The 23582-nt window shown below is 45.2% G+C and overlaps 1 protein-coding gene and 1 long non-coding RNA gene across 2 annotated transcripts; both read right to left on the reverse strand.

Moving 5' to 3' along the window:
* Positions 1-592: 592 nt before the first annotated feature.
* On the reverse strand, positions 593-16622 carry LOC143956846 (killer cell lectin-like receptor subfamily G member 1). The gene is made up of 6 exons (XM_077467018.1): positions 16523-16622; positions 3550-3828; positions 3008-3046; positions 1669-1817; positions 1450-1550; positions 593-859 (listed from the first exon to the last, which is right to left on the reverse strand). Exons 1-6 carry the CDS (start codon positions 16566-16568, stop codon positions 754-756), a joined length of 720 nt encoding a protein of 239 aa, XP_077323144.1. The 5' UTR covers positions 16569-16622; the 3' UTR covers positions 593-753.
* A 5691-nt stretch (positions 16623-22313) lies between these two features.
* Positions 22314-23564, reverse strand: LOC143956862 (uncharacterized). The gene is made up of 2 exons (XR_013269980.1): positions 23461-23564; positions 22314-22872 (listed from the first exon to the last, which is right to left on the reverse strand). It is a non-coding gene; the product is annotated as an uncharacterized LOC143956862 (long non-coding RNA).
* Positions 23565-23582: the final 18 nt, after the last annotated feature.

Genomic DNA, 23582 nt, shown 5'->3' on the forward strand with positions numbered 1-23582 from the left:
GCTGCACACCATCTATATGATGTCCTTCACCATCGCTAAACGTCTCTCCTGAACCCGCATCTTCTCTAAACCCTTCTCCCTTTCTCTCTTGAACCCTCCCCTCCTCTAATCACCCATCTTCTCAAACCGTCTAATTCTTCCTCTCCTCTCCTGAACCCTCCCCTCCCTTTCCCTAACCCTTTTTCCCCTCTTCTTTTTTTACCCTTTCTAGCCTCCTCTCCTGAACCCTCCCCTCCTCTAACCTTCTTTCTCTTCCTCTCTTAAACCCTCCCCTCCTCACCCCTCCTCTCTCTAACCTTCTCTCCCTTTTGTCTCTTGAACCTTCCCCTATTCTCCTTTCTATTTGTCTTAACTCCTCTTCTGTCCTGAACTCAAATCTCATCTACTCGCCCCACCACCCACCTCCAAGGATCGCCATTCCATTGTAGTCTATGACAAACTTGATCGTTTCTGAGGAGACATCTGAGGATGGAGTCAGAAAGGTCTTCTTACCTTTTAATGTTCTGAAATTCAGTACACATATATTGGTATCAATTATTTTATTACTTGACCAATACAGAAATTAACAAGGAGGAGTAACAACTAAGACTTCAACCGTACTTTATATACAATTCAGAACAATTGCAGAGAGATCAGAAGATTCACACAGTGTTCCTCAGATCAGTGCGGTCACACAGTGTTCCTCAGATCAGTGCGGTCACACAGTGTTCCTCAGATCAGTGCGGTCACACAGCGTTCCTCAGATCAGTGCGGTCACACAGCATCTCTCTCACAGATATAGTTCAGTTCGATATAACAGTTTTCCAGTGTTAGATGAGATCCAAGCTTGGCACAGGTTCCAGTCCCTTCAGTGACATTTCTAGATGGGAGACAAAGCCTGGTGAGAGAATTCCCATAGTCGTTGTAGATGAGCAGTAATGGATGGGGGAAGATAGAGGAGACCATTGGGCAAAATATACACAGAGCCCTCTACTTATGTAGTTGGGTTGGTGCACACACCGGCGGCCATACTGGAGTGTCTGGTGATGAGATTCCATGGAGGACACTGCACAGATATAACATGCCCAGAACCATTACAAGGGAAGGTGGTCACATGATTTTTACTGGTGGGTGACCGGTGTAAATAACAACCCCCCCGACAGAGAGAACTGCCTCAGATGAGCTGCCATAAGAGGACTGCTGTAGGGGATCTTTTCTAAGAATGTGACTATAAGAGTGCAGATATAAGAGATTTGTCAAAGTGGGGTACAATAGGAGATATATCATACCCCCCACTTATTTATACTTACATGTATTTCTTGCTGGCTGTCAGAGTTCAGTAAAGAGAATAAAAATCTGTTCTGTTTGCATTGTGTGTGCAAATCTTTGAGGAGGAGGAGAAAGGAGGAGGAAGCACAACTCCAGAGATGTGTATCTAATGATTAATATAAATAATCCTGAGATACTTACTCCATGCTGCCATCTGCCCATTTTCCTGTCCACACTCCACCATGGATGTTATATGGGGATAATCCAACCCAGAATTGTTTCCCTGTGATGGTCACCAGTCTCTGGATAACACAACACACAACACATTATTCACCATAATCTCATCACCTTCCTGGATGTCTCTTGAGAAACAGAACATAATGTCCACCCCACACCCAACCCAATGACTCCGACACTGACCTGTAGGGTCTTCTCCTTCACCTGGGCCAGTCTGGAGTCACGTTCTCCACAATCTTTATCACAGAGTGATCGTGACTTCTTGTCCACAGAGAAGAAATAACATTTATCATTGATGGAGATCCAAAGATCCGGACATCTAAGGGACTGTCCTGTAATATGGAATAATAGAGACAGTCAGTAATGACGGAGAGACAGCTGGACACAGGAGAGACCGTCCTGTAATATGGAATAATAGAGACAGTCAGTAATGACGGAGAGACAGCTGGACACAGGAGAGACCGTCCTGTAATATGGAATAATAGAGACAGTCAGTAATGACGGAGAGACAGCTGGACACAGGAGAGACCGTCCTGTAATATGGAATAATAGAGACAGTCAGTAATGATACAGAGACAGCCGGATACAGGAGAGACCGTCCTGTAATATGGAATAATAGAGACAGTCAGTAATGATGGAGAGACAGCCGGACACAGGAGAGACCATCCTGTAATATGGAATAATAGAGACAGTCAGTAATGATAGAGAGACAGACGGACACAGGAGAGACCGTCCCGTAATATGGAATAATAGAGACAGTCAGTAATGATGAAGAGACAGCCGGACATAGGAGAGACTGTCCTGTAATATGGAATAATAGAGACAGTCAGTAATGATACAGAGACAGCTGGACACAGGAGAGACCATCCTGTAATATGGAATAATAGAGACAGTCAGTAATGATGGAGAGACAGCCGGACACAGGAGAGACCGTCCTGTAATATGGAATAATAGAGACAGTCAGTAATGATGGAGAGACAGCCGGACACAGGAGAGACCGTCCTGTAATATGGAATAATAGAGACAGTCAGTAATGATAGAGAGACAGCTGGACACAGGAGAGACCGTCCTGTAATATGGAATAATAGAGACAGTCAGTAATGATACAGAGACAGCCGGACACAGGAGAGACCGTCCTGTAATATGGAATAATAGAGACAGTCAGTAATGATGGAGAGACAGCCAGACACAGGAGAGACCGTCCTGTAATATGGAATAATAGAGACAGTCAGTAATGATGAAGAGACAGCCAGACACAGGAGAGACCGTCCTGTAATATGGAATAATAGAGACAGTCAGTAATGATAGAGAGACAGCTGGACACAGGAGAGACCGTCCTGTAATATGGAATAATAGAGACAGTCAGTAATGATACAGAGACAGCCGGACACAGGAGAGACCGTCCTGTAATATGGAATAATAGAGACAGTCAGTAATGATACAGAGACAGCCGGACACAGGAGAGACCGTCCTGTAATATGGAATAATAGAGACAGTCAGTAATGATGAAGAGACAGAGTACCTTGTGTAGTATCCTCTCTCCTGACATCTCTCTCTCTTCCTGTGATAAACATTCATCATTAAGAGGAACTCCGGACAAGCAGTAAACATATTCAGTAATAATGTGTATACAGGAGTGCAGCCTCTTGCCATTCTTTATATATATATATAATGCATTATGCACAGTGGGTGGGGGGGGGGGGGGTGGGGGGGTCATGCTGGTCATTAGTAATGATGCTGGTCTGATGTAAAAGAACTCCAGGAGGTAAAACTGCCAGCAGACCCGGCTTATTTATACCACACCCCCATCCAAAATGTCACCAAAATGTAAATATTTGTGCAAATACTGGATTTATTATGTCATCCCATTCAGTGAAAATCTGTTATATGGTTCTTGTACCCGCTGTACAAAATCAATAAATTGCTGGACAGACCCATATGTATCAAAAAGTCGCCTGTCTTCCTGGGTAGACTTATCTTATACCACTAAGAACCTCTGTACTAATTGTATCTGTCAATGTGCTCAGTATATGCAACCAGCCCCGCCCCTGAGGAGTCTTTTACCTGATACTCGAAGAAATATCAGCACTGACTGTAGAGTGACACACGTCACCAACAATACCATGAGCAGTGCAGGGACCAGACAACCGCAGCTGGATGCTCCATGGGCCCCATTCTTTCTTCTGGATGATGTGAGGGCCACATGCTGAGAGATAAATTTTGTAGGAATATTGCTAGAAGATTCCGGGGCTACATTGTCATACTCAGAAGATTCCCGGTTAATATGCTCATAAATGTGTGTTGTAAAGCTGGATCCAGAGACCACAACCTCACTGTCATATCCTGGAAATACACAGAGAACATACAGATGAAGGGTGATTATAGGAAGAACGGTGCACATGAGCAAAACACCAAGAGGACAGAGTCCAAAATTGTTCATTCCACTAAAATTGTTTCCTCAAGATCAGTAGGTGCAGCCATAGTGTTTGAGGGGCCCAGAACTTCCCATTCTTCATGGATGTATAGATTGTGTCATAGCCTTTGATTTGGACAAGGTTGATTGGGTTGGGTAAGGACATTATGGTTAGGCAAGGATATCTCAGTTAGGAAAAGAGATATGTAGGCATGTTGAAAATATTTGGACTGGGCAAAGATATGTGGGTTCAGTTGGGGTGATTATGTTGGCTGAAGATGTATATATTGGATGAGGGATTTTGATGAGGATTGTGGGTTGTATAAGTGTGTTTTAATTAAGTGGGAGATTTGGTTTGGGAGCGACTTTTAGTTGGGTGAGGACATTTGGTGTGAGGAACCACCAGACAGCCTGCCTGGGTGACTCCACCAAGATACAGCTACTTCCACTCTGGAATCAGGAGACAGGTATTATAGCAGACAATTGCTCTCAAGAACTAGATGACACTAGCTTAGGTGCAAACAGGAACATACCTTATTGTAAATAGTCAGTAGGCAAAAGGCTACCCTGCAGTCCCCTCCAAAAGCCGATGTCCCGGTTGGGTCGTCACATTTGGGTTTGGTAAGGATGTCTCAGTTAAGTAAAGATATTTAGGTTGGGTGAAAATATTTAGACTGGGTGTAAACATTTAGAGTCAAGTAGGGGTGATTAAGGTGTCCGTTTAGTATATTTTGATATTTTACATCTCTGGAGTTCTCTGCTCTTCTCAGAGATATTTGTTCTCACCCATGTGGCAGTTTAATATATCATGTAGATCACTTCTCCCACTGAGAATAGAAGTGATCTACAAACGCTCTGAGAACCCTGAACGGCTTCTGTTTCTGTAATCTCACAATAGCTCAGGAGATTTCAGTATCAGAATCCCAAAGTGAAATACGAAGCACTCCACATACACTGCACATATTAAGTTAATAATAAAGATATAATCCCCCTACCCAATAAACAGACACCCCATAACTGTAAAACATTCTAATTAATACATAACATTTGTGCATATTTATGTGAATGGTGTATTCTGAAATGATAGTACCCTATTTGTCATGCAGATATGCACCATTCATATAAAAACAATAAATATATATATTAAATAGTTCAAAGTAATTTTAAAAAAGCATAACAATAAAAATATGAATTAATTAATATTATATAATTAATTTATATTAATATTAATTAATATTAAAAATATTAAATTAACAATTAAAATAATAATAAATAAATACATAATAATAATAAATATAAAAAATAAATAATACCGGCGTATTAACATATACACTTATGCAAACGCAGTGTGTACTGGACTCATCTGATGCTCTGAATTTTACAGCCACCTTGCGTTATCAGCGATGCATCATCTGCGCAGCTGTCAAAATTACAGCATCAGTTGTACTTCTGTAGCCACAACACTGCCTTTATATATATGCCTATATATATGTGTATATCTGTGTGAGTGTATGTGTGTGTGTGTATGTATATATATATATATATATATATATATTGTAGACATGTCACTGGAGAAGTGATCGAGGGGGTGTACATCTCACCTAGGTTGCTACACAGTGTGAGATGGTAAATCCAGGATGGATCAGTTTCTCAGCAGCGATATGCTGCTGAGTTGTTATTTAATTTTGCCGGGCCTGGGTTTATATGGAATGGCAGGTAGGTTTGGTAGAGGGACCTGTCATTCCACATCCCCCGATCCAGTTCTGGGTTTGGGATCAGGTGAGCTTTGATCCTAATTAGCCTGGGAAGCTAAAGGCTCTGCAAGGTCTGCAGGTGATTGCTTCTCAGCCAGGGAATGAACAATCTGTGTGTTGAAGGAAGCTGCAAGCACAGCCACTGCTGGAGCTAAAACTCACCCTGCGACATCCAGGCGAAAGACGCTGTGTTTGTAAGTGTCAGATAGGTGAGCAGAACCTGTTAGTAAGCGCCCAGCCGGGCTAGGACTTTTATTTTTGTTGTACTTAGAAAGCACGGTGTTGCTGTATATTTTGTTTGCTGGACTGTTTGTACCACGAATAAACGCCAAGATCTGCTTTATCAAATTCCAAGTCTGCTGTGAACTGTGTCCAAACACACCCTACCCCGGGAAGATCCCTTACAATTGGTGGAGGTAGCGGGCAACGCGGTTGCTAGGGGCAACGGTGTGGACAGACTTGGCTACAGCTGCTGATGTCCTGGGTGAAAGCTGCAACTACACTCCAAAAACAGTCCAGCAACATGGAGGAGATGCTGAAGCAGTTTATGCAAGTGAGTTTGCAACAACAGCAGGCTCAGACAGAGGCCAATAGACGACATGAACAGTCCATGGCTGAACAACAGCAGATGATCGCTGCACAACAGCAGGCTCAGATAGAGGCCAATAGACGACATGAACAGTCCATGGCTGCACAACAACAACTTATTGAGCACCTGATAGCAAATCGAGAGGCGCCTGTGGTGATGGGAGCCGCTCCAGAGATTTTTTCTGGGAGAAGGACTGTGCAGAAAGCGCTGCAAAAGATGACTGCTGAGGACGATGTTGAGGCCTATCTAACAGTATTTGAGCGCGTGGCTGAGCGAGAGAAGTTACCAGCCGCTGAGTGGGCAGAGGTAATTGCGCCCTATTTAACAGGTGAACCTCAAAAGGCCTACTATGACCTCAGTGAGCAAGAGGTTAAGGACTATACTCGGCTAAAAGAGGAGATACTTGCCCGACTAGGAGTTACTACTGCAGTCCGTGCCCGGAGGGTACGCAACTGGAGCTACAGTCTGGACAAATCAGCGAGGTCCCAGATGTATGACCTAATCCATTTGGCAAGAAAGTGGTTGGAGCCAGACACTTCTACTCCTGCACAAATCCTAGAGAAGGTCGTGATGGATCGCTACCTCCGAGCGCTTCCTACTGACCTGCAACGCTGGGTGGGACAAGGTGATCCTAGGAACGCAAACGAACTTGTCAACCTTGTGGAGAGGTTCCAGGCGACTGAGGACTACCTCCGTGATGTTCCTGCAGCATCTTCACCTCCCCGGAGCGCCAGATCTGTGCCGTCAGCTGGTAAGAGACTTCCATCTATTGGGGGAGTGTGGAGGGGTGCTGATGGGGGGAAAAGGGCTCAAGTGGTGTCTCAGGGACAAAAGACTGGTGATGGTCCCGGGTGGCTATGGGGCTCTGAAAAGGACTCCTTGCCAAAGAGACCAGGCCCTATCCAGTGTTGGAGATGCCATGAGGCGGGACACGTGTCTGCCCATTGCCCTCTTACCTCTGAACCCATGGAATGTGACGCTAGCCGGCGTCAGTCGCTATTTGCGGAACCATCTTGTGCTGCAGTTCCTGGACTAGAGACTGAACCGCAAATCTGCAACATCACAATCAATGACTTTCCTGTTAAAGCGTTAATGGACTCAGGAAGCCTTGTAACCTTGGTGCATGCTAGCCTGGTGACTGGGGACTTAGAGTCTAAAAAGCATATGAGTGTTGTGTGCATACATGGTGATACAAAAGTGTACCCTATAGTGCTGGCTAAAGTCGGGACTGAACAAGGCACCGTACAATATGAAGTGGGTGTGGTTAAAAACCTCATGCATAATGTAATATTGGGGCGCGATTTTCCATTATTCTGGGCTCTTTGGGAAAAAAGAAAAATCCCCAAAAGGAGTGAGGATACCTCTAAGGGGGTTGCCTTGTCCACTGTGAATGATAAACATGTGCAGGATGAAAATGATTGTTTTCCTTTGCAGGTCCTGGCTGGGGAGGAGGAGGCTCCTCCCACTGAGCAAAATATACTAGACTTAGAGGTGTCTAGCGATAATTTTGGGACTGCACAATTACAGGACCCCACTCTCAAAAATGCGAGAGAGCAGGTTGCTGTTATGAACGGGGTACCTCAGGAACCAGATGCTGAAAAAAGATTTCCACATTTTTCGGTGACTAATGATCTTTTCTATAGAGTCAATAAGGTTAAAGATGAGATTGTGGAACAGCTTCTGGTACCTAAGCCGTACCGGCGTCAGGTGCTTGACATGGCACATAACCATGTTCTTGGGGGACACTTGGGGACTGACAAAACGCGAGAGAGGGTTCTCCAGAGGTTTTTTTGGCCGGCCATATATGATGACATTAAAAAATACTGTGAGTCGTGCCCCACATGTCAGGTTAGTGCCCCAGTGTCACATTTTCGCAGTCCTTTGGTTTCGCTCCCTATTATAGAGGTGCCTTTTGAGCATATTGCCATGGATTTAGTGGGTCCCATTGTAAAGTCAGCTAGAGGACACCAGTATATTTTGGTAGTCCTGGATTATGCGACCCGCTATCCTGAGGCTGTACCCTTAAGAAACACTGCATCTAAAACAATTGCACGTGAGTTGTTTTATATGTTCTCTAGGACTGGGATCCCCAAAGAAATCCTAACTGACCAAGGTACGCCATTTATGTCGAAAGTAATGAAGGAATTATGTAAACTATTTAAAATCTCACACATCCGTACCTCTGTATACCACCCCCAGACGGACGGATTGGTGGAGAGATTTAATAAAACTTTGAAACATATGTTGAAGAAAGTGGTGGCAAAAGATGGTCGTGACTGGGATCATTTATTACCCTACCTCATGTTTGCTATTAGGGAGGTGCCCCAAGCGTCCACAGGGTTCTCACCATTCGAGTTGGTCTATGGTCATCACCCTAGGGGTCTACTGGACATTGCAAAAGAGACATGGGAGAATGAGTCCACCCCATACAAGAGTGTTATTGAGCATGTAGCACAAATGCAGGACCGTATAGCCACTGTAATGCCCCTGGTAAGGGAACACCTCCAGAGAGCTCAAGAGGCCCAAAGTAGAATTTACAACCGGTCCGCAAGAATCAGGACATTCAACCCAGGCGATAGGGTCCTTATACTAGTCCCCACTGTTGAGAGTAAATTCTTGGCGAAGTGGCAAGGTCCTTATGAAATTGTTGAAAAGATCAGTGAGGTGAACTACAAGGTGCACCAACCAGGTAAAAGGAAGCCTTTCCAAGTTTATCACATAAACTTGATCAAGCCCTGGAAAGACAGGGAATCCTTGGTCGCGACAAATACTGTTAATAATTTGTCACAACCAATCCCTCCAGTCAAGGTAGGTGATACTCTATCAGTGTCACAGAAACAGGAGGCTCAGGAATTTTTACAGAAAAACAAAAACAAGTTCTCTGACCTCCCAGGGCGTACACACCTCATCCATCATCACATTGAAACGGAGCCTAGAAGCAGAGTAAACCTTAAGCCCTATAGGATACCGGAGGCACGTAGGGAAGCCGTATCTGCCGAGGTAAAACGTATGCTTGCTCTGGGGGTAATTGAGGTGTCACAGAGTGAATGGTCCAGCCCAATTGTGCTAATCCCAAAGCCCAATGGAACTTGGAGGTTCTGTAACGATTTCAGAAAGTTGAATGAGATCTCCAAGTTCGATGCGTATCCTATGCCCAGGGTAGATGAGTTGATTGAGAAGTTGGGTAACGCCAGGTACATAACCACCCTCGATCTCACAAAGGGCTACTGGCAGATTCCACTTTCTGGTGAGGCTAAAGAGAAAACTGCATTCTCCACCCCTGATGGGCTATTCCAGTATGTAGTGATGCCATTCGGGTTACATGGAGCCCCTGCAACTTTCCAGAGGTTGATGGACTTGATTCTGCGACCACATCGTGATTACTCAGCTGCCTACCTCGATGATGTGGTCATTTTTAGCCCTGATTGGGAAAGTCACCTCTGTAAGGTACAGGCCGTGTTGGATGCCATAAGTGATGCGGGGTTGACCATAAATGCCGAGAAGTGTGCTCTAGCCCTAGAAGAGGCCAAATATCTGGGCTACATTGTTGGAAGAGGATTGGTTAGGCCACAGCTAAATAAAATTGAGGCAATACAGAATTGGCCTAGACCCCTGACAAGGAAACAGGTTAGAGCTTTCCTGGGTATTACGGGGTATTACCGTAGATTTGTGCCGAACTTTGCCTCAGTTGCTGCTCCACTAACTGACTTGACAAAGGGCGGAAAGACAGCAATGGTCACGTGGACCCCAGAGGCCGAGAAGGCTTTCCAAAGCCTTAAGTCTGCCTTGTGCCAACCACCTGTGTTAGTCACCCCCGATTTCAGGCGAGAATTTCTGGTCCAGACAGATGCCTCTAACACAGGCTTAGGTGCAGTACTCTCACAAGTAGTGAATGGTGAGGAGCATCCAGTGACGTACTTGAGTAGAAAACTAACCCCGGCCGAGAAAAATTATGCCATTGTGGAACGAGAATGTTTGGCAGTAAAGTGGGCCCTAGAATCGTTAAAGTATTACTTGCTAGGCAGGAAATTCAAGTTGGTGACAGACCATGCCCCCCTAACATGGATGAAGTTAAACAAGGAGAGAAATGCAAGAGTGACTAGATGGTTTCTCTCCCTACAAAACTTTAATTTTACTGTGGAACACAGGCCAGGGAAATTACAGGCAAATGCTGACGCATTGTCAAGGGTAAGTTGTCTGTGGGGACAAAAGGCTCAGCCCTCCGGTCTGAAAAAGAGGGGGGGGATATGTAGACATGTCACTGGAGAAGTGATCGAGGGGGTGTACATCTCACCTAGGTTGCTACACAGTGTGAGATGGTAAATCCAGGATGGATCAGTTTCTCAGCAGCGATATGCTGCTGAGTTGTTATTTAATTTTGCCGGGCCTGGGTTTATATGGAATGGCAGGTAGGTTTGGTAGAGGGACCTGTCATTCCACATCCCCCGATCCAGTTCTGGGTTTGGGATCAGGTGAGCTTTGATCCTAATTAGCCTGGGAAGCTAAAGGCTCTGCAAGGTCTGCAGGTGATTGCTTCTCAGCCAGGGGATGAACAATCTGTGTGTTGAAGGAAGCTGCAAGCACAGCCACTGCTGGAGCTAAAACTCACCCTGCGACATCCAGGCGAAAGACGCTGTGTTTGTAAGTGTCAGATAGGTGAGCAGAACCTGTTAGTAAGCGCCCAGCCGGGCTAGGACTTTTATTTTTGTTGTACTTAGAAAGCACGGTGTTGCTGTATATTTTGTTTGCTGGACTGTTTGTACCACGAATAAACGCCAAGATCTGCTTTATCAAATTCCAAGTCTGCTGTGAACTGTGTCCAAACACACCCTACCCCGGGAAGATCCCTTACAATATATATATATATATATATATATATATATATATATATATATATATATATATATATTAGGGGTGCAACAGATCGTCACTGATCCGTGATTCGAATGGGTCACCCTGTTCGGATCGGCACACGCAGCGATCCGCGGTCTCGGCCTTAGGAAAGGTCGCGGCTTCGGCCTAGCTCTGGAGCGGCAGCTATCTTGGTGCACCCATCAGCCGTTTACGATTCGATCACTCTGTCAAATGATGGAGCGATCACTTGTAAACAAACGTCGGTTCCTCTCTCCCTTCTGTAAAGTGGAGGGGAGAGATCGGATAGAAGCAGCACTGTGGGCTGGATCTGTAGTGTCCACAGCGCTGCTCTGTAACAATTGCAGTCACAGTCATCCCTCCATACTCTGCCAATACTCTGCAATTCCCTGCCAATATCGTGCCAATAGTCTGCCATACCCTGTCAATACTCTGCCATACCCTGCCAATAGTGCTATACCGTGCCAATACCCTGCCAATACTCTGCAATGCCCTGCCATGCCCTGCCAATAACGTGCCAATACTATGCCAATACCGTGCCAATACTGTGCCAATACTCTGCCAATACCGTGCCAATACTCTGCCAATACCGTGCCAATACTACGCCAATACTGTGCCAATACTCTGCCATACCCTGCCAATACTGCCATACCCTGCCAATACCCTGCCAATAACGTGCCAATACTCTGCCAATACTCTGCCATACCATGCCAATAGTCTGCCATACCCTGTCAATAGTGCTATACCGTGCCAATACCCTGCCAATACTCTGCAATGCCCTGCCATGCCCTGCCAATAACGTGCCAATACTATGCCAATACCGTGCCAATACTCTGCCAATACTGTGCCAATACTCTGCCAATACCGTGCCAATACTCTGCCAATACCGTGCCAATACTACGCCAATACCGTGCCAATACTCTGCCATACCCTGCCAATACTGCCATACCCTGCCAATACCCTCCCAATAACGTGCCAATACTCTGCCAATACTCTGCCATACCATGCCAATAGTCTGCCATACCCTGTCAATACTCTGCCATACCCTGCCAATACTGCCATACCCTGCCAATACCCTGCCAATAACGTGCCAATACTCTGCCAATACTCTGCCAATACTCTGCCATACTGTGCCAATACTCTGCCATACCCTGTCAATACTCTTCCATACCCTGCCAATACTGCCATACCGTGCCAATACCCTGCCAATACTCTGCAATACCCTGCCAATAACATGCCAATACTCTGCCAATACCGTGTCAATACTCTGCCAATACCGTGTCAATACTCTGCCAATACCGTGTCAATACTCTACCAATACCGTGCCAATACCGTGCCAATACTCTGCCAATACCGTGCCAATACTCTGCCAATACCGTGCCAATACTCTGCCAATCCTCTGCCATACCCTGCCAATACTGCCATACCGTGCCAATACCCTGCCATACCCTGCCAATACTCTGCAATACTCTGCCATACCCTGCCAATACTCTGCCATACCCTGCCATACCCAGCCAATACTTGCCAATACCCAGCCATACTCGGTAATACCCAGACATACTCAGCGATACCCAGTCATGCTCAGCCAATTATTATTTGCTGATCCGAAAAATGATCCAATCCGTGACTCTGGTCCCAGGAACGATCCGTTCCGTGAGTTTTTTGAAAATATATATACACACACAAATATAAATATATACACACACAGATATATATATATATATATATATATATATATATATATATATATATATATATATATATATATATACACATATAAATATATGTATATATGTGTGTGTGTATGTATGTATGTATGTATGTATATATATATATATATATATATATATATATATATATATATATATACATATATATATTTATATATACATATATATACATATATATACATATATATATATAATCTCTGTGTGTAATTGTATAGTTATTGTATTTGTAACCTGCTGTTGGTGTATTTTTCACTGCAGTTAAGAAAGTTTTTACTTTCATTTTTGGCCACGGGAGAAGGAAGAAGCTATTCTCTGGCAGAGATCTCCTGATATCTCCACCTCTGGGCTGGAGAAGCCAGAAAGGAGAACTTGAAAGAGAAGTACAGAGATAAAGTGGCATCTCTGTTTACTAAACATGCCGTTTCTGTTGCAGTCAATGCAGCCGTTCTGTGTTCTGAGATGAGAAGAGAAAAAATAGTTCTCCAGCACTGATCTCGGTATATTAAACCTGCAATGCTCTGAGATAAGCAGAGATCATCCTGATCTCAGCTTATCAAAGTTTACTAAACGGACACCTAAGCTGGCTGAAGATATACAGTATATCTTGGAAGAGGGATTTGATGAGGATTGTGGGTTGTGTAAGGGTGGTTTAGTTGAGTGGGGGATTTGGTTTTGGGGTGAGGGGGCAATGTTTAGGTTGGGTGAGGATATTTGGGGTTTGTGAGAATGTTATGTAGGATGAACAAATTTTGGGTTGAGGTGATGTGTTTGTATTAGATGAAGTGTTTGGTGTAAGTGAAGGTTTTGGATTGGATGATGGTTTAGGAATGAGTGAGGGGACTCAACTGACTGAGAGATTTGGTTTGGTTTGGTGTTTTTGACTGATTAACCGGTTCCCGGCTGACTCACATGGGCGGCACAGTGGTGTAGTGGTTAGCAGTCTCACCTAGCAGTAAGAAAGGTTGCTGGTTCAAATCCCAACCAACACACTACCTGCCTGGAGTTTGCATGTTCTCCTTGTGCTTGCGTGGGTTTCCTCCGGGTTCTCCGGTTTCCTCCCACAATCCAAAGACGTGCAGGTGGGTTAATTGGCTTCTGTCCAAAATTGGCCCTGGTATATGAATGGGGACCTTGGATTGTGGGCTCCTTGAGGGTATGGACCAATGTGAGTGTGCAATGTACAGGGATAGGGACACTCACTCAGGATGGACTGGTGTCTTTATTCAACCTTACTATGAAACATCTTTTTACGGGGGGCAGAATGGCACCCCTGCGTGAAACCCCCGCACGGGTATGGGGTTCCCTTTTAAGAGTAGAAGAATACATATCAGCCTAAACTGATGAAGAAATTAGTTTTTTTTTTTGAAATGTGGGTATTTATTATAGTAAAAAGTAAAAAAAAATGCTTTTTTCAAAATTGTCGCTCTTTTTTTGTTTATAGCGCAAAAAAAAAAAAAAAAAACATAGAGTTGATCAAATACCACCAAAAGAAAGCTCTATTTGTGGGAAAAAAAGGACGCAAATTTTCTTTGGGTGCAAAGTCGCACGACCGTGCAATTGTCAGTTAAAGCGACGCAGTGCCGTATCGCAAAAACTGTTCTGGTCAGGAAGAGGGTAAAATCTTCTGGGGCTGAAGTGGTTAATAGGTTAATGAAGGTGTTTGGGTTGGGGGATGATACATGGGGTGGATGAGGGTCATTGGATTGGGTGAAGATTTTAGGGGGGGTTAAGTATACTTGAGTTGGAGAGGGTGTTTGGATTTGGTTAAGGGTTTAGAGTGAGCGAGGGATCTTGGTTGGATAAGGCATTTGGCTTAGCCCTTGTACACACGGTCGGACATTCCGAGAACAAAATCTGTCAGATTTTGTCCAACAGATTTTGTCCGAAACTTGTGTTGCATACACACGGTCGGACAAAGTTGTCGGAAAATCCGATCGTACTTAACGTGATGACGTTATTTCGTTAGGACGGACTACGTTCAGGCTAGTAGCCAATAGCTTTGGTCTAGGAATTTGATCTGAGCATGCGTGGCACTTTGTCCGATCGAAATTCTCTACACATGATCAGACAAAGTCCGATCGGATCATGTTGTCGGAAAGTTTTATAGCCCAGCTCTAGAACTTTGTCCGTCGGATATTCCCACGGAAACAGTCCGATGGAGCCCACACACATTCGGATTAACCGACAACACGGTTTGATCGGACATTTTCCGTCGGAATGTCCGACCGTGTGTACAAGGGCTAAAGGGGATTTTTTTGAGTGGGTTAGGGGGCATAAAAGGTATTTGTATTGAGTACAATGAAATGGGCTGGATGGGGGTGTTTGGGTTTGGTAAGGGCATTTGGAATGGGAGAAGGTGTTTGGGTTGGGTGGAAGGTTAGGAATGAACGAGGGGTGTTAGTTGGATGAGAGTGGATTGGATAAGAGGTTTGGCATGGGAGTGGGATTTTTGCTTTTTTTTGGCTTTTGGTTATGAAGTAATGAGGGTGTTTGAGTTGAAGGTTAGAGCTTGGATTACCTTACAAGTAAACTAAGGCCACTTAAAAAAAAAATTAGAGCTGTTTGCAATAACAATTCATTTGTAAATGTGTTTTTAGAAGTATACAAAAGGCAGAAGAAGTATGTAAACCATATCACTCCTGCAGAGCTCAGTAGAAGTCATTATAGTGCAATACTCTATACAAAAACACAAATGTAACAAAACACCTCACATACAATGTATTAAAAGATACAATGTAAGACATAACATAAACAACGTCTCAGCTGTGGGTTGCAAATAATAATATGTCCATTAAATCTTCCCAGACAGAAATGCATTCATGCCTCCAGTGATCTTCTTTCTATCATAAACTTCCCCTCAAAAGTTTAAACGTTTAAAAGTTCTCTATAAGAAGTGACAGTTTAAAGCGGTATTAAAACAAAAACTAAAAATGTCATATATTGCGGCTTACCAATACATGGATGTGATGGTTGCATTTATCGCAATATAATAAACATTTGCTTTTGAGTTTGATACAGCTTTAAACACATTTCTAATGCCGCGTACACACGACCAGAGTTTTTGACAGCAAAGGTCAGACAGAACGAGTCAGTCGGACAATTCGATCGTGTGTGGACTCCATCAGACCTTTGCTTGCCAAAAATCCGGCGGACTTTAGAAATAGAAGATGTTTTAAATTTTTCCACCGGAACTCCGCCGGACCGAGAAATTTTTTGTGTGTATGCTAGTCCGACAGACAAAAACCGACGCTAGGGCAGCTACTGTATTGGCTACTGGCTATGAGCTTGCTTATTCTAGTCCGCTCGCATGACACCACGTTCGAATCCGTCGGACTTTGGTGTGATTGTGTGTGGCCAAGTCCGTTCGTTCGGAAAATCTGTCGGAACTCCACAGAAAGTCCATTGGAAACACCGTCAGACCTAGTCCCTCGAAAAGTCCGGTTGTGTGTACGCGGCATAAAGGTTGGGGACAGTGACCGTAGGGTTGGTGACAAACATTAAAATACCATCCGCTATTTGGTGGCACTACCACAGAAAACTGCACCTGTTGATTTGATTGCAAAAAGACCCAACGATAACTGCTGACATGACATATTTGCACATGAAGATTGGTGATTTGAGCCTCAACTGCTCTAATAAATGTCCTCACTTTGTTCTCCTCCATCCCTCCCCGGGTTACCTGCTCTGTGAGCGCTCCTCTGTGCAGACTCGGCGTCCTCCTCCATGGTGTCTCTTCTCTCATATGATGTTCTGTGGTCTCTCCAGCTGGAGGGGAAGAGGTAATGAGACCTGAGAGCTCCTCTGTGTCTCCAGACTGTGGTCAGCCAAAGTAAACGAACAGGAGGAACAAGAGTGTCTAATAGAGATGATGGGGCTGATTTAATAAAGGATATGAAGAAGAGACGGAGGTTCACATGAGAGTGCAAACATGAGCCCTGAATCCATCTATCTGATTGTACAGGGATGTCCAATGTGTACGGAGAGGTCCTAGTTTACTGTTTGTGTAGAACATCCAAATAATGCTCCTTTGTGTCTTCTATCTCTATAAGGTCCTCCTACTCCTTATTCTACTAAGGAATGTGTCTACATTTTACATCGGATCAGATGCTTCTTTTTATCCCAAGTTTGGTACCTCTGTCATTCCTCTCACATCTGCATTTCACCGATTTATAAAAGGGGTTTCCATAGTTGTGTTTGGCAACTGGAAGTACTGTTCTTCACCTTTCCAGTTTTTACCACTAGAATTATGATTTTCTAATTTATAAATCTTGGTGACATTTGCCTTCCTTTTACTCCAATCAGAGAGAAGAGAAGCGGGTACGAAGAGTGTTACCATGCCCAGGGAAAGGGATGGGGGGTATTGGGGCACAATTGCCCCACCCACTGGTATTATCTGAGAAGATGTCACTGCTGGTGAGGGAGCTGGTTGATGCCACATCATGGAATGGAGATGAGTATAGTTCCACTTTCACAACCCATTGCTTCTTTTTGGTTCCCCCGTGTGTTTAGCAAAATGTGCAAAAAAGGTGAATTCTGTGTTGGCGGCATGAAGACCTCTATTTATAAAGGGAAACTGATGTTACATTTTGGTGGATCACATGCAGTTTTTTTTTTTTGTGGGTTCCCCCTTGGCATCCATACCAGACACCTTTTCAAGGATAGATGAGTTGTTTTTTGTTTGCTTTTTTTGGGGTCCCCTATTACAATCCATAGCAGACCCTCACCCAAGATATCGGCCTGATATAGATGCTGAAGGTAATCCTGGTCTCTTTTTTTTTTTTACAAAGAGAAAAAAGTGACCGGGAAATATAATTTAGCGGCCGGCAAGTTACGTTTTTTTTTACTTAGTGGATATCACTTTTCCTGTAGTACATTGTATAGATGAGCCACTTCACAGGCAGGTTTAACACATCCCCCAGGAATGTTATTTAAACAAATTTCAGCATGTTTTTCCCTTTATGGTTGTACATCCCTGAAAATAAAAATGAACAAAGAATATTCTTCTATAGCGGGGTGGACAAACTTTGGCCCTCCAGCTGTTGCAGAACTACAAGTCCCATCGTACCTCTGCTTCTGGGAGTCATACCTGTGACTGTCAGTCCTGCAACATGTACTTCTACAACAGCTGTAGTTGCCAACCCCTGTTCTATAGTGTGTATTTGCCTCAGTCCAAAGCACCTGGTGTGGTTCTTGTCTGATGTCTCTTCCCTCTTCTATTTGTGTGAGGCACTTGTGAAAGGTTAAACCAACACCACAGATTTCCGGGAACAGTCCAACCCCCCTCCAGCACACAGCAGGTGATCGACAGCCCCAACAGTTCATTTTTCCCTAAAAGACTGTGTGAGGAGGGGGGTATCAATTCCCTCCACTTGGGTCTCAGATTACACTCAGCTCCCTGCTCTATGCTGTGCAGTGTATGACATCAGATCCCTGCCCCCTGCCTTCTGGAGAAATGCTGTGTATATTCTGTATTTTGAATGAATGTAGAGAAGAGAGGGCTGCAGAACCAAGCGTTTGCAGAAAGTTGTACATCTGTGCACTGAGCAGGATGGGAGTGATGAGTTATCACACCTCTCTGAATTTTAATGACTGAAATACAGACGTTTTTTTCTGAGGTGAGACGTCCCACCTTATCTGTGCTGATCTGGGATGCCGACACATCATCTGGTGTCCAGTGGTGAACACACAAGATCTAAATGCCCCCCCACTGGGAGGAGATTCGGATTAAACATTTGGCCTCCCTTCAACACTATATTGTTAATATCATAGCAGAAGTGTCCTGTGATTTATTCATTATAAAATTATATTCAGACCTTCTCACTCTTGGCTGGATCATGACACCATCCTTCCATTCTTCTCCTATCCCCCTCTAACCTTATCTCTCTTCCTGCTGTAAACCCTTTCTTCTTCTCCCTTCCCCTCCCCTTACCTTCTTTTACTTCCTCCCCTGAACCCTCCCCTCCTCTATCTTCCACTTCTCTAACCTCTTTTCCCTTCCTCTCTTGAAACTCCCCATTCCTTTCTCTTTTCATAACTTCTCTCTCTTCCTTTCTTGAGCCTCCCCTCCTCTCAATTCCCTTTCTCCAACCTCCTCTCCCCAACCCTCCCTTATTCTATCCTCCTCCCCCAACCTCTCCTGAGCCCTCCCTTTCTTTAATCTCCTAACCTCCTCTCCCGTACCCTCCATTCTTCTAACCTCCTTTCCCAAACCCTCCCTTCTTCTAACCTCCACCCCCACACTCTCCTGAGCCCTCCTTTTCTTTAATATCCTAACCTCCTCTCCCGTATCCTCCATTCTTCTAACCTCCTCTCCCGAACCCTCCATTCTTCTAACCTCCTCTCTTGAACCCTCCATTCTTCTAACTTCCTCTCACAAACCCTCCCTACTTCAAACCTCCTCTCCTGAACCCTCCATTCTTCTAACCTCCTCTCCTGAACCCCCCATTCTTCTAACCTCCTCTCCTGAACCCTCCATTCTTCTAACCACCTCTCCCGTACCCTCCATTCTTCTAACCTCTTCTTCCACCCTCTCCTGAATCCTCCCTTTCTTTAATCTCCTCTCCTGAACCCTCCATTCTTCTAACTTTCTCTCCTGAACCCTCCATTCTTCTAACCACCTCTCCTGAAACCCTCCCTTCTTCTAACCTCCTCCCCCACCCTTTTCTGAACCATCCATTCTTCTAACCTCCTCTCCCGAACTCTCCATTCTTCTAACCTCCTCTCACAAACCCTCCCTACTTCAAACCTCCTCTCCTGAACCCTTCATTCTTCTAACTTCCTCTCCTGAACCCTACATTCTTCTAACCTCCTCTCCTGAACTCTCCATTCTTCTAACTTCCTCTCCTGAACCCTCCATTCTTCTAATCTCCTCTCCCAAACACTCCATTCTTCTAACCTCCTCCCCCACCCTCTCCTGAACCCTCCATTCTTATAACCTCCTCTCCCGAACTCTCCATTCTTCTAACCTCCTCTCACAAACCCTCCCTTCTTCAAACCTCCTGTCCTGAACCCTCCATTCTTCTAACCTACTCTCCCAAACCCTCCATTCTTCTAACCTCCTCTCCCGAACCCTCCATTCTTCTAACCACCTCTCCCATACCCTACCTTCTTCTAACCTCCTCCCCACCCTCTCCTGAAACCTCAATTTTTATAACCTCCTCTCCCAAACCCTCCCTTCTTCTAACCTCCTCCCCACCCTCCCCTGAACCCTCCCTTCTTCTAACCTCCTCTCCCAAACCCTCCATTCTTCTAACCACCCTTCCCAAACCCTCCCTTCTTCTAACCTCCTCCCCATCCTCTCCTGAACCCTCCCATTCTCTAATCTCCTCTCCCTCCATTCTCCCAACCTCCTTCTCCCTCCCCTAAACACTCTCTTTCTCTAATCTCCGTTATTTACTTCTCTTGTACCCTCCCCTCATCTCCCCTCTCCTTTCTCTAACTTACTCTCAATTCCTTTCCTAAACCCCCTTATTCTTCTCTAACTTTTTCTCCCTTCCACTTCTGTAACCTAACCATCTTTCCTCTCTTGAACCCTCCCCTCTTGTCCCTTCACCTTCTACAAAAAAGAATGAGAATTTGTCGCTCTATAGATCTTTAGTATCAGTTGGTTCAATAAGATATAAGCAGGCAGCACAATATTGAAGGAAGTCAATAACAAGATATATATGGTAAGTGTGCAGTGCTTTAAATACCAAAAGGAAAATCCAGTAACAAAACTTCAATAGTAGTTCAATCTGCGATAGACAGGGAATAGGGAGACCTATCACCAGCTCCCGACAATACAGCCTCTTACCCCATGTGGTGGACCCTCATCACAAAGGTCACATCGGCTTATGTAAAGTAAACTCAGGTAAGAAGGAAGCCCATCAATCTTCATACACTTATGCCGCGTACACACGATCAAACAATCCGGTGGAAAAGTCCGGCAAACTCAAGTCCGCCAAACAATCCCCGCGTGTGTAGCCTCCGGCATACTTTTTTGACCCGAAAGTACGGCGGACTTAGAATGCCGTGTTGCACTCCAATCTTCCCGCCGGACTCGCATTTGGGCGGACAATCTGGCCGTGTGTATGCCAGTCCGCCGTACTTTTGAAATGAGCGGACTTTTCCCGCCCGGTCTCCAGGTAGGCGGGGCTCGTGAAGGAGACGTCGCTGGCCCCGCCGCCTGGTATGGACTTAAAGGGGAACCCCACACCGAAAAAAATTGGCGTGGGGGTCCCCCCCAAGTCCACAACAGACCCTTGTCCGAGCACGCTACCCGGCCGGCCAGGAAAGGGGGGGCGAGCGAGCGCCCCCCCTCCTGAGCCGTACCAGGCCGCGTGCCCTCAACATGGGGGGTGCCTTGGGGAAGGGGGGGCCACGCCGCCCCCCAACCCCAAAGCACCTTGTCCCCATGTTGATGAGGACAAGGGCCTCTTCCCGACAACCCTGGCCGTTGGTTGTCGGGGTCTGCGGGCGGGGGGCTTATCGGAATCCGGGAGCCCCCTTTAATAAGGGGGCCCCCGGATACCGGCCCCCCACCCTATGTGAATGAGTATGGGAGGAGTCCGGCGAGAAGACCCCCGAGTGCAATTTTAATTGTTTTTATCTGAATAAATACTGTTATGATGTACTGCACAATGAGGTTTATCTCCTTTTGTCTGCATGGGATGACATATATTTGATGATTTCCACTGGGGGGGGGGGGTTTAGAACAAGGAGAGTCACATCCAGGTTTGCTGCATCCACTATCTGATCTGCTGCCACTAAGTGTATGAAGATTGAGGGGCTTCCTTCTTACCTGAGTTTACTTCACATAAAGTGATGTGACCTTTGTGATGAGGGTCCACCACATGGGGTAAGAGGCTGTATTGTTGGGTGCTGGTGACAGGTCTCCCTATTCCCTGTCTATCGCAGATTGAACTACTATTGAACTTTTGTTCCTGGATTGTCCTTTTGGGATTTAAAGAGCTGCACATCATCTATATGATGTCCTTAACCATCGCTAACCGTCTCTCCTGAACTCACATCTTCTCTAAACCCCTCTCCCTTTCTCTCTTGAACCCTCCCCTCCTCTCCTCACCCTTCTTTTCAAACCGTCTAATTCTTTCTCTCCTCTCCTGAACCCTCCCCTCCCTCTCCCTGACCCTTTCTCCCCTCTTCTTTTTTAACCTTTCTAGCCTCCTCTCCTGAACCCTCCCCTCCTCTAACCTTCTTTCTCTTCCTCTCTTAAACCCTCTCCTCCTCACCCCTCCTCTCTCTAACCTTCTCTCCCTTTGTCTCTTGAACCTTCTCCTATTCTCCTTTCTATTTGTCTAAACTCCTCTTCTGTCCTCAACACAAATCTCATCTACTCGCCCCACCACCCACCTCCAAGGATCAGCATTCCATTGTATTCTATGACAAACTTGATTGTTTCTGAGAAGACATCTGAGGATGGAGTCAGAAAGGTCTTCTTACCTTTTAATGTTCCGAAATTCAGTACACACATATTGGTATCAATTATTTTATTACTTGACCAATACAGAAATTAACAAGGAGGAGCAACAACTATGACTTCATCCGTACTTTATATACAATTCAGAACAATTGCAGAGAGATCAGAAGATTCCCACAGTGTTCCTCAGATCAGTGCGGTCACACAGTGTTCCTCAGATCAGTGCGGTCACACAGTGTTCCTCAGATCAGTGCGGTCACACAGTGTTCCTCAGATCAGTGCGGTCACACAGTGTTCCTCAGATCAGTGCGGTCACACAGCGTTCCTCAGATCAGTGCGGTCACACAGCGTTCCTCAGATCAGTGCGGTCACACAGTGTTCCTCAGATCAGTGCGGTCACACAGGGTTCATCAGATCAGTGCGGTCACACAGGGTTCATCAGATCAGTGCGGTCACACAGCGTTCCTCAGATCAGTGCGGTCACACAGCGTTCCTCAGATCAGTGTGGTCACACAGCATCTCTCTCACAGATATAGTTCAGTTCGGTATAACAGTTCTCCAGTGTTAAATGCGATCCAAGCTTGGCACAGGTTCCAGTCCCTTCAGTGACATTTCTAGACGGGAGACAAAGCCTGGTGAGAGAATTCCCATAGTCGTTGTAGATGAGCAGTAATGGATGGGGAAGATAGAGGAGACCATTGGGCAAAATATACACAGAGCCCTCTACTTATGTAGTTGGGTTGGTGCACACACCTGCGGCCGTACTTGAGTGTCTGGCGATGGGAGTCCATGGAGGACACTGCACAGATAGGACATGTCCAGAACCATTACAAGTGAAGGTGGTCACATGATTTTTACTGGTGGGTGACTGGTGTAAATAACAACCCCCCGACACAGAGAACTGCCTTAGGAGAGCTGCCATAAGAGGACTGCTGTAGGGGATCTTTTCTAAGAAAGTGTCTATAAGAGTGCAGATATAAGAGATTTGTCAAAGTGGGGTACCATAGGAGATATATCATACCCCCCACTTATTTATACTTACATGTATTTTCCGCTGGCTGTCAGAGTTCAGTAAAGAGAATAAAAATCTGTTCTGTTTGCATTGTGTGTGCAAATCTTTGAGGAGGAGGAGAAAGGAGGAGGAAGCACGACTCCAGAGATGTGTATCTAATGACTAATATAAATAATCCTGAGATACTTACTCCATGCTGCCATCTGCCCATTTTCCTGTCCACACTCCACCATGGATGATATATGGGGATAATCCGACCCAGAATTGTTTCCCTGTGACGGTCACCAGTCTCTGGATAACACAATACACAAC

This window comes from Lithobates pipiens, unplaced genomic scaffold (genome assembly GCF_037356315.1).
Source record: "Lithobates pipiens isolate NorthernLeopardFrog02 unplaced genomic scaffold, aLitPip1_a1.2 Scaffold_44, whole genome shotgun sequence".
Classification (NCBI taxonomy): domain Eukaryota; kingdom Metazoa; phylum Chordata; class Amphibia; order Anura; family Ranidae; genus Lithobates; species Lithobates pipiens.

Bases quoted from the DNA above. Each gene is read 5' to 3' on its own strand.
- LOC143956846 (XM_077467018.1), bottom strand. From the start codon at position 16,568: ATGGAGGAGGACGCCGAGTCTGCACAGAGGAGCGCTCACAGAGCAG. The intron at 3,047-3,549 runs GTAAAAGACTCC...TGTTTATCACAG, and splicing joins GATATTTCTTCGAGTATCAG to GAAGAGAGAGAGATGTCAGG. The intron at 1,551-1,668 runs GTCAGTGTCGGA...TGTGTTATCCAG, and splicing joins TGAAGGAGAAGACCCTACAG to AGACTGGTGACCATCACAGG.